The sequence below is a fragment of the Misgurnus anguillicaudatus genome, chromosome 3, assembly GCF_027580225.2.
Source record: "Misgurnus anguillicaudatus chromosome 3, ASM2758022v2, whole genome shotgun sequence".
In the NCBI taxonomy this organism is placed as follows: Eukaryota; Metazoa; Chordata; class Actinopteri; order Cypriniformes; family Cobitidae; genus Misgurnus; species Misgurnus anguillicaudatus.
In genome coordinates, this window is record NC_073339.2 from 47,403,877 (window position 1) to 47,416,092 (window position 12,216).

General features: G+C 35.0%; 1 protein-coding gene across 1 annotated transcript; it reads right to left on the minus strand.

Annotated features, from left to right (window-relative positions):
• Positions 1-210: 210 nt before the first annotated feature.
• Positions 211-8,194, minus strand: LOC129445092 (uncharacterized). The gene is made up of 3 exons (XM_055206207.2): positions 7,931-8,194; positions 4,834-4,992; positions 211-3,851 (listed from the first exon to the last, which is right to left on the minus strand). Exons 1-3 carry the CDS (start codon positions 8,103-8,105, stop codon positions 3,556-3,558), a joined length of 630 nt encoding a protein of 209 aa, XP_055062182.2. The 5' UTR covers positions 8,106-8,194; the 3' UTR covers positions 211-3,555.
• Between the last annotated feature and the right edge of the window lie 4,022 nt (positions 8,195-12,216).

The following is a 12,216-nucleotide window of genomic DNA, read 5'->3' on the forward strand; positions in this document are numbered from 1 at the left end:
AATTGTTTGGAGATTGTTAATGGATGTTTTTGAGTGGTAAGTCTGAGTTTTTTCAGTATGGTCCTACAAAACGTAACTGTAATGTCAATAGTAGAACTTTAGCCTAAATGCTAGCATATAACATTAACTAGCATATAGCATTCAACTAGCATATAGCATTAACTAGCATATAGCATTCAACTAGCACATAGCATTAACTAGCATATAGCACTAACTCAGCAGTCACATCTTTTTGTTTTTAGCATTGTAACAACATTGTACTTAATTTTATGTGTAATTTTTACACAGAGAGTTTGTATATTTAATTCAAAAACATTTCCATGTATTTCTGTCTATCTGGTGAACAGAGAAATAGTTTTATAGCTACAGTAGATTCACATGAGGCGTCAGTTTTAACTTTTGAAAGTGGGCGTGTCTGAAGCATGGCCCTGACGCGATCATCAAAGTAACAACAGCCAATCACAGTAGACTGCAACACACAAAAGGTTGGTTTGGTTGTGCTAGCTGGTGTAGGTCTAACGGTACATTCATACGGGGTGTCAACTTTAACACTTCTCATTTATTTTGAATTGGTGACGTCATGCATTGCCGAACTGAATGGTGGATCTTTCGGTGTCACGCCACTGTCCAATCAGATTGCCTTATGCAAAAAGAGGAGCATGTGTGATTGGGCCCATTGTGATTGGCTGTTGGCCACACTGCAAACTCGCCCTACGTCAAGTTTTAACGCTGATGCCCCGTGTAAATGTACTGTAATGTTACCCACTGCCATGATTTATCTTTTCTTCATTTTTATGTTCCTTTAGTCTCCTTTCTTGGATAAATGTAATTGGCAGTGTCTGAACTAGGTTATGTGTAGAAGGCGATCTAATTGTCTGACGCCTGCTTTGACGATTTGAGAAGTTGAGAAATTTGTCATCCATTCAAAGTAAATGAGAAGGGTTAACGTTGACGCCCAGTGTGAATTTCAGTAGGAGTCATTCAAAACACCATGAATTTCATTATCGCTCAGTGATTTCATGTTGTCAAAGAAATGACTTGCATTTAAAGTTTGTGTTCTCAATTTGCCACACCACAGAAAAAAATATGAACAACCCAGCCAAATTTGAATGACGAACAAAACGGCAAGTATGCTTACGGGTCCGCTGTTGGCACTGAAACCACGCCCACTCACGGTAAAACTGTCGTCTTGCTCAACTTTCAAATACAGATACAACCTGAATGGATGCTTGCAATTGCATTTAGGGTGTGGCCATGCTCGGTTTTATTTCTTTGGCGAATTAAATTTTTATCGTCTAGCCTCCGGCTTGAACATCACTGTAGCGCATAATGAGTACGTAAAACTATAATGAAAAAAGTGTGTTTGACATGAATAATCTTTCAAACCAATTCTCCTTCTCCGCTGATCTGAACGCATATCTGTGTTTGGAGGTTTTTTGTAGCTTCCATCTCCCACGCACACAGGAAAACAGCAGACAATGCAGAAAAAGCTAATGTGTCACAGTGAGTTTAGTGAGATGCCGTGTTCACCACTTCCCTCAAAACTTCACACATAAGATCTTAACTATGAAAACGTCACCACGAACAGCACAAGAAATGAAACGCAAACCTGCTTTGCATTGTTCCCCTTTTGTTTGCCGTGGATATGCTATACTTAACAATACTCATAATACTTCTGTACATTAAACATACAGTGTGCTCCAAAATCTCAGTTCAACAGGACTTGCTTCTATTTTGAATATAAACAGAAATATTGTAGGCATTTGTACATCACATCCTTTATTTCCGGCTTTCAGTTAAAGGTAGACGTATAAACCAGAAAATAGCTTTTACATTTTTGTTTTATAAATATAATAAACCTATTTCTATACAACATTGACGTACTGAGCTGCTTATAGACCAACAACACACTCATATTTTCTTACGTAAGTCCCACAACGTGATAAAAAAATACTTGGTGGAGTTAAGATTAAGTCAAGACTAGACCTTAGTTAATTATATTAGGACATTTAAGTAGTTTTTATACAAAAAACAATATTGGTGTACATCAAGACAAACAATGGCACTGATATATGTTATGATGTGTCAGGGGTAAAACCATACGTGCCAATTTCCCCGGACCTCCTCTGGAGGACACATTGGTCGACTGCATACGTCATCATTTCAAGATAATAATAAAACTACAATGATTGTATGTCTTAAGGGCAGGGGCGTCAGTTTGTGTTGAAAAATTTTGAAAAGATCAGATGAAAAAACATTACAGCATGACGGGGAAAGTTGGAAAGCTGGTGGGTCAGCTGGTCTTCCAGCATGAACAGCTATGTCCAGCTAAACCAGCTTAAGAAATGATCAAAACACAGCTAAACCAGCTTAAAAAGCGACCAAAAACACAGCTTGACCAGCTTGCTACACCAGCAATACCAGTTAAAACCAAGCTGGGAGACCAGCTAAAACCAGCTCACCAGCTTATGCTGAGCTTAGCTGGATTTTTCAGAAGGGCATAAGCATACAACGCAACATATGTGACCCTGGACCACAAAACCAGTCGTAAATCACATGTGTATATTTTTAGCAATAGCCAACAATTCCCGAGGTCTGTGGTAAATTTGAGGCACTTCTGCATTTGTTGCCCGCTGTTTCTGCCTCATCTGCTGAAGCAGAGAGAAGCATGTTTACAGAGAGAGAATTTATAACTTGGACAAGAAGAAACTGTGTCAAGTTACTGATCGGCACATGCATGTTTTTGGGTCATTTTAGAATTATTAATAGTTTATTTTATTTAAGTTACTTTTTTTGGACAATATACATTGTTTCTTTCTGTATCTAAACTGCATTGCATGTTTTATTTTGTGCAAAATAAACCTTTAATATTTCTTGGGTCGCTTGATTTTTCAGAACATTTTAACCAAATGCTTTCAAAAAGTGGTGGGGACAAAATTAGCCATTTCAAAAAGTGGTGGGGACAGTGACGTTCCCAGTGTAAATGACACATATGCTTAAGAGAATTCAATCTTAATTTTATAATATTTTTAACTGAAATGTGAGTACGTCGATGATGTATGCGTTTGACAAATGCCACTTCCGGAGGACACACCGGAAATCCTGGCCAGGATGTGTCCGGGGAAAATGGCATGTATGGTCACCCTAGAGACACCGCCCCTACACATAACATCAACTAGGGATGGGCGGTATAAAGCTGTTTACATTTATGATGAAATAAAATGTCAACTACAAAAGATTTTACTACGGTATGTAAATAAGTGGGCGTGGCTAACGGTGCGTGACAAAGAAACACAGAAAAACATAAACACATAGATTACAAAGTCCCATAAACAAACCCCAAGCAGGAGGAGGATCTTATTTTAAAAAGAAGTGTGACATCTGTGGTCTTGAACATGGTTTGGGTTTCTATTCTCATCCAATTAAATCATGATATACTGTATATCATTATAGTGAAATTAAAGCACTCATACCATGAAACAGATTTTGGTCATTCCTCCCAGCCCTACCATCAGCAAATCAATAAAAGTCACTCCATCAGGTTTCAGTGTCATTTTACTCCATTGGTCGGTAGGGTTCTTGATGCCTCTTCTCACGTTTCTTCCTCGGTTGAGGTAGGGGAGGAGGATCCTCCTCATCCTCGTCTTGCGGAGGAGGCGGAGGTCGAGCCCGGACCTGGGCTTTGGGTTGAGCTCGGGTCTGAGGTGGGGTTTGTGTGGTTGGGCCGTTTTGAGAGGAATCCTCTTGAGGAATGGGGGGTGCTGGTTGTCCTCGTGCGGTATTTTTGGATCTGTGTTGGTTTGAAGGACTAGGACTGGGAAAATTACGCAGTCTGAGCTCCTCTTCTTCGGCTGCATTTTAAGAAAGACATAAAACAGATGTTTCAAATTTGTAAAGGACTTTGTCAAGCTACAGTATTATTTTATTTTCAGGGTTATTACAGTACTTATTTTCTGGCATCTTTACTTTCCTATAGTATATAGAATGGGTTGGGCCAAAATGATCATCATTGTATAAATACCGCTGTAAAAAAGAGATCACTTCAACAATATTTTCAGTTTTTCCAAATTAGCAATTTATAGGTATATAATTAAATAAAAATTGTATTATATTAACTACCAACAACATTTCTACCAATTTGCTTATATAAATAAATTTTTATTTGTATTTTTTGCCAAAAAACTAACCAAACACAGTGGCGGCCAGTGACGATGGGAAGCCCGTCGTGTATGTTACTCATCATTTTAAAAATGTGTTCGGCACGTCATGTAAACTTTTGTGCATCATGCAAAATAAGTGCCTGCTGCAGACGCTTCGAAGGGGCTTATGATAAAAGAGACACACACATTTGCCAGATCGCTTAATCTCATGTGTAATCAGAGTTGAGTGTTAAGTGACCGTCTCGCGAGTTGTATTGTGAGCATCTCTTTTATCACCCAATTACCCATTCAATGTGTGTCACATATTTTGGCACATATTTTGACAAGATGCATGATGAACATGGTTCACATGAAACAACAAACACATATTTTGAATTTGCACCCCATGGAAGCGAAGTCACTGGCCGCCACTGTTTCTCATCATGCTCCCAGTCTTTAACATCGCTGTTGGGTGACTTTATGTCAATCCTGAGGTTTGTTTTTGTTAACTTCAACAGACACTGGACTGAAATGGTCACAATATGTGGGTGGTTTTTACATTATTTGTTGTTTTAATATATACAGAGGGATTTTACTCAGACTTTTTAAAATCATTGACACATATTTGATTAGCTTTCATAATCCCCTTTTGTTAAAAATGCAAGTAATGTGCTAATGTATTGACAATCCTTACCTTGCATTTTCTCTCGTTTATTGCAGCTACGGCACGCACACACCACAAGAACAACAATGAGCAGGAGAAGTAAAGTTCCACCACCTGCCAGAATGCCAATCATTATCCAGAAGTCAATGCCAAAGAGCTTTCCACCTGGACCTAAAAATGAACCACCACCTGTCGGAGAAGATCAGACTCTGTATAATAACCTTTGATTGTACGTTCGATGTTGTTTAATGTGATTTAAATAAAACCAGGTAAACCCTTATGGACACCCCTGACAGTAAGTGTTTGTTGTTGTTTTATCTATGTATTGTTTTTTATTTATTCTATGTTAATGTTTACAATGTTAACGAATGAAAAGAGAGAAGTCCCCCACACTATCCACAGTTTATATCAATAAAAACATATATCAATCTTTACAATGTTAAAAAATAGGTAGCATAGCCCAGTGCTTCCCAAAGTAGAGGTCACAGTAAATGATATGTAAACATTTGGTCCCAAAATGTGCCTTTGAGATCAGTGGCAGCCGGTGACTTCTCTTCCAAGGGGTGCGAATTCAAAATTTGTGTCATGTGAACCTATCATGCTTTATGGCAAAATACGTGCCCGCGTCACATGTGTTGAAAGGGTTTATGATAAAAGAGACGCTCATGTTCACAAAATATACGCAAGACACTCACTTAACACTAAACTCTAATTACACATGAGATTAAGTGAGTATCCGGCAAACGTGAGTGTCACTTTTAGCATAAACCTTATTCGAAGCGTCTTCAACAGGAATGTATTTTGACATGACGCGTAATGCACATACATAGGTTCACATGACGCGCTATACACATATTTTGACATGACGAGCCACACACATGACGGGCTAAACTACACCTTGGGCCTCATTTATAAAGCGTGTGTATGCACATATTTGATCGTAAAGTGTGCGTACGCAAAAATCCACGGCAAAGTCCATATTTATAAAAACTGTCTTTGACGTGGAAAAGTGCTTAGCACCACGTCAGGGTCTGAGCAGACGTATACACTTTTGCTTGTCCGATTGCTGCAGGTTTTTGGAAATATAAGCCATTCTTGTTGTCTGATATATGTCTATGACATTAATAAGGCATCGTTTAAAGGCAGAGATCTGAAACTGCTCGGCTGCACGCACCAGTTCAAGTTCATTTGCAATTATAGATTTGAAAGGGGTACGCGTGTTTTCTGCGCGTACGTTCAGTTTATGAATCACACGTACGCATTTTTGTTAAATGATGATTTAATGATCGTAAGATCAAATGTAGGATGGTTTTTACGCAGCATTTTATAAATGAGGCCCCTTGTGATGAGCTTCGCATTGTGCATCCTCAAAAAAAAGTCAACGCCCGCCACTGTTTGAGATACTTATATGTATCCTTGAGGTGTGTCATTAAGTTCCTCTCTTTAGGTGCAAAGGTATACTTTTTGAAAAGGTACAGCCCCAGGGACAGCTAGGGTAGATATTTTGACCATTTTTTTCTGACAGTGGACAGTGTAATATATTAAAGAATCTCTGGATGAATCTCATGAAGGTGTTGAGTTCAGAATCACATCTCTTACATAGTATCATCTAAGGCTGTCAAAAGATTAATCACGATTAATCGCATACAAAATAAAAGTTTGTGTTTGCATAATATATGTGTGTGTACTGTGTTTTATTTTTATGTGTATATATAAATACACAAACATTAATGTATATAATTAAGAAACACACACGTGTGTGTGAGTGTGTGTGTGTGTGTGTGTGTGTGTGTGTGTGTGTGTGTGTGTGTGTGTGTGTGTGTGTGTGTGTGTGCGTGCGTGCGTGCGTGCGTGCATGTGTATTATATTATATATAAATTAAACAAATTTATGTATACATTTTTTTTCTTAAATGTAAACATGTATGTGTTTATTTGTATATATACATAAAAATTACACAAATACATTATGCAAACACAAACTCTTATTTTGTATGCGATTAATCAGGATTAATCTTTTGACAGCCCTAGATCTAATATACAGGTATAGGATAAAAGTATATTTTCTAGTGCTGGGAAAAGATTAATTGCGATTAATCGCATACAAAATAAAAATGATTTTTTTGAATAATATATGAGTACTGTGTGTAATTATTATGTATATATAAATACACACACATTCATGAATGTATTTTAGAAACATTTACATGTGTATATGTATCTGAATTTACTAAATGTATGTGTGTGTGGTTAAATACACATAATAAATACACTCTGTACACACACACACACACATTACGCAAAAAAAATCACTTTCATTTTGAATGTGATTAATCGCGATCAATCTTTTTCCAGCACTAATATTTTCACCATACTCTAAAATGTGGAAAAGCAAAATAATAAAGTGAGTGTGTCAAAACTTACTGGTCATGTTGTGCAATGTGAAAAAAGGTAAAGTACAGTATCATTTACACCGGCATTTTCTTTTCCAGCAATAAAGGCTAACTAGTATTATCTCTATTAAACAAAAGGTTTGATTTAAATGTAAATGTTCCTAACTAAATCTTTTTCCTATAGAGATAGTTCACCAAAAAAAAAAAAAAAATCTGTCATCATTTTTCATCCTCATGTTATTTTAAACCTATATGAATTATTTTTTCTGATAAACACAAAAGATGATATTTTGATAAATATGCTGATTGTTAGCATTGACTTCCATAGTAGGAAAAACAAATATAGTGGAATTCAATGAGTAGTGTCAACTGTATGCTTACCATCATTTATCATCAGAAAACATCTTCTTCATCATTAATCACAATATTTCCATAACATTTGTATATTATATACTATAGAGGTCAATTGTAACAATCAGCTGTGTGCTTACCATCATTTATCAAAATATCTTCTTTTGTGTTCATCAAAATAAAAAATTAAAACTGGTTTAGAAAATGATGACAACATTTCCATTTTTGGGTGAACTATCGCTTTAAGATCTCTAGACAATATTAATAAAAATACATTTTTAGATGATTTTATAAATTATAGATCATAAACTATATTCAGAAAATATTATAACACACAGTTATGTGGTAAAACATTGAATTAGATGTTAAATAAAATCTACTTACATGATATTGTTTTAACATCACTTTGTTCATTGCTAACAGGATTGTGTACACGACATGAATAATCTGCGTTTTGTTCTATTTGTTTTGAAGTCCGGATTAGATTTGGTTTATCTTCACCCTTCATTTCTTTTTTTTCTGTTTTTCCTTGAATCCATGTTATAGTTATATCTTTCATCTGAACGTCACAGGTGAGTTTAGCAGTACCATTGACGCATGTAAACTTCACGTTGGGTTTAGTGGCCTTTGCTGAAACATGAGATGATATAATGAAGTTATTTAGAACAGCTTTTCATAACTGTTATAGATTAGATGTAAAAGAATTCTGCTGAACCAAACTCTTACCGTAAACTATAATCTCCTGTCCATCATTTGCAGATTGTTTACCTTGGTCATCATACATTTTATATTCATATTTGCCAGTGTTGCCCAGTTTAACATTCTGAAGTTTTAATGATCCGTCAGATTGAATAGTTGCATCAGGAATGTTGTTTATAGTCTTCCCTTCTTTATTACGCTGGGCTTTAAGTGTTGTAGTACCAGAGGTAAAGATCCATTCTATCTTACTAAATGTTCCACTTTTCGTCTCCAGATTAAGGGTGCAGGTTTGCCCTTCCAGCAGATCCTTCTTACATATCTGTGCAGAAACTATAAATTAAACAAAATAAAATGAGCACTTCATGAAACTGAACAGGGTAACGTGTGGTTTGCTTATAATAAACATATGACTTTTAGGACTTGGTTATGTGTATAAACACATGAACAAACATTGCAGCTGTTTGCTTAAAACATCATTAGATTTTAATAATCACAAATGTAAATTTCCAGTCTTTTTGTGAGTTTCTGCTATAAATTAAGTATATACTACTATTTACAACCAGACCACATACTGTAGATTAAATATTCTTTAATAATATAGATATTAAACCTAAAAGCAGAAATAATAGGGTTTTTTAACTAAAATGTGATTTTTATTTGCATTTATCTGTAAGATTTTTATTGCGTGTTTAGGTCAAATGTTATATTGTCATTAAAAAGTGTTAAAAAGTGTTCATAAATATGAACTCATGTTAAACTTCATAAAAACTTAATAAAAGTCTATTAAAATCTCAACCTACCAGCGAGCAGATTAAAGCCACAGAAGAATAAAACTGTAAGATGATGTTTGGTGCTCATTGTTCCTCTGTATTGTAGTTTACTCTCTTCCAAATCTTTTGTAAGACAGCGGTGAAGGAAATAAAATCAGCTTCCTGTTTGTGATCATAGAGCTGCAGTCGTGCAGAGAGAAAATGTCATCACAGGTGTAAAAGAGATTGTGTAATGTGTTACACTGAGGAAACCATTTTCTGAAAAAGAAAACACAATATGAGTTTAATATTTAAATCAAAATATGTCACAAAATGTATGTTGTAAACTATCAGTTCATTTCTAAATTAAACTCTTTTTTGAATAAGACCATTCATGTTAAACATCACACTGAATTACATCTGGTTCATGATGGTTTCAATGCCAAAAATAAGATAAGGGGTACTAACAGAAGCAATGTCATTAAATATCTAAAATGACAATGTATAATGATAAAACATTAAATTTTTTAATGACCAAGTAATTTAAGAGAGATCATTTACTTCTGCTGTTGTTTATTGATTCATAAAATATTTTTCTTGTATGTTCGTCATGTTAATCATTGTACATATTTGATCTTTGATCTTTAAAAGATCTATGTTTCAGTATGTTGGGTTACAAGATGTTCAATGTAAAATCTGAATCTTAAATTTATTTGAGAGACACTTTAAAAATAAAACAAACAGGAGTGAATAAAATAACAAAAAAGTGACACAACATAATAATAATGAATAATGAAACATGCATGCACTCATAAATCATAATGATAATGTAAATGTCATACAATACTGACATCTTGTGGGCGACATGGCTTTTTAAATGCATGCATCACAAGTGCAGATTACAAATGCAGACAATAAAGTTTTCTGTTTCATTAGACATCCACAGATGAAATGTTGTTTTTGTGGTATCTATTTTAGCAGAATTTTTCTGTCATGAAGATCAGATTATCATTTAAGTTTTAACAGGGCCAGAAACAGTTCTAACCCTGAGAGATAAGATGAGGAAGTCATAGCTTTATTTTCATTTCAGACATATAGGGGTGGTTTCCCGGACAGGGATTAGCTTAAGCCAGGACTAGACCTGAGTTTAATTGGGAAATATAACTAGTTTTAAGAAACATACAGTTCTAAAAACATTATTATGTGCATTTTGAGGCAAAACAAAAGGCACTGATGTATTTTAAGATATGTCAGTGCAAGTTGTTTTCAGTTTGGACAGATCTTCAATTTTTTTAGTCTAAGACTAGTCTAATCCCTTTCTGGGAAACCGCCCCATAGTGTATATACAGTGAACATAAATAACATACAGTCAAAAACACATTTTTTTTTATTACGCATTTTTTAAAATACATGAATTTATCATGCCAAAACTCCAGCATACACTGTAAAAAATTTCCCTGTAAAAAAACGGTATTATGCTGGAAGCTGTGGTTGCCAGCATTGCACTGTTAATTTACAGCGGGATACTGTTATTAGGAAAAACAGCATGATACTGTTTTGTTACCTACAGCAGTCAACTGTTATTTTAACAGCATGGTACTGTTTGTGTTATCTACAGCGGTTCTGCCTCTGTTAAATACAGTTCTACTTCCATTAATTTACAGCTCCCCTATTTTAACAGTATGTTAATGTAATGCCCTGAAAGCAACTCATTTCATTTAGGAAACCAATAGCAGGATCCATTCAAGTTTATAAATAGATATATTTACATGGTGGTGTTAGTATTGGGAACTTAATTCATTTGAGTCCACTGAAAACAAAAATTACTTCTAAAATTGAACTCCAAACATTTAAACTTTCACACAAATCTCATGTAGTTCATCACAAGTAAACTACACAGTTACTGCTTTAAAATAAAACATCAGGCAGCATAACATCAATGATTTACTGCCCATCCTTGACCTAAACAACCACACTACTCTTCAGCACAATGGTAACCCAAAAACTGAGACAAATCCTAACAAAACAGAACATTAAACACTAAGACGTATCTCACATTATCATCTTGTGTAAATCCCCTGATCAGTTTTTAAGTTCACATGATTTAAAGGGGACATATTATGAGATTTTTTTTAAGATGAAAACTAAGTCTAACATAGGTCTGAGCCAAAGTGTGCCGTTTTGGGTGTGTCATTTAAAATGCAAATGAGCGGATGAAGTGCAACCACTGATCACAATGATGGTGGTTTGTTGCAATTGAAACTCAATTGTGCTGTGAAATATTTTATCTCTCTCTTTCTCTCCATACTAAATGGTTGTGCTGTGGTTGGATAGTGCAGATAAAGGGGGCGGTATTACCTTATTCTGACATCACAATAAGGGCCAAATTACAATGACCTATTTTTCACATGCTTGCAGAAAATGGTTTACCAAAACTAAGTTATTGGGTTGATCTTTTTAACATTTTCTAGGTTGATAGAAGCACTGGGGACACAATTATAGCACTTAAACATGGAAAAAGTCTGATTTTCATAATATGTCCCCTTTAAAAAACAAAATACAAGGACTTTTCTCTAATGTCTGTGTGAAATTAACATATTTCTGTATGCAAATTTGACTGTTAGGTTTTCTGTTTCTAACAGCACATTCTGTTAAATAACAGTAATCAACTGGAAGCTTGGTTGCCAGCAAGATACTGTTTTTTTACGGTCTCCTTCGGACTGTTAAAAAACATTAGCATTCTGTGTTTTTATATCTTACACATTTAACCCTTTAACCCCCATCGCAAAATCCTTGGTGTCAAAGAACACTGCTTAATGTGTCCACACTACAAAGAGTAAAAGAAACAGACCCAATGTTGAAGTTAATGAGATAATGAAGTGATGATTAAGTGATTAATGATGAACAGCTGCTTTTAACAAACACAATCACTGAATGAAAGATGAACAAGAACCGAATTAAAGAGAAAACAAGCAGAAACTCAATTTACAGACTTAGATGAGACTCAGACTTACTCAGATTTCCTAAGATCTCACAAGAAGATCATCAAACAACTCCACAAACAGCATTACCATCTTCACTTATTACAAACCAGTATGATTTTATTTTAAATGTACATTAGCTCTTACTGAGAAGTAAATCATAAGGTGTGGTTTCCTGGACAGGGATTATCTTAAACCAGGAATAGTTTAATTAGAAAATATAACTAGTTTTAACAAACAT

Coding starts and splice junctions, on each gene's coding strand:
- LOC129445092 (XM_055206207.2), bottom strand. CDS start 8,105: ATGAAAGATATAACTATAACATGGATTCAAGGAAAAACAGAAAAAAAA. Junction 4,993..7,930: donor TGATGTTAAAACAATATCAT/GTAAGTAGATTT, acceptor CTTCTCCGACAG/GTGGTGGTTCATTTTTAGGT. Junction 3,852..4,833: donor TAAACGAGAGAAAATGCAAG/GTAAGGATTGTC, acceptor CTTAAAATGCAG/CCGAAGAAGAGGAGCTCAGA.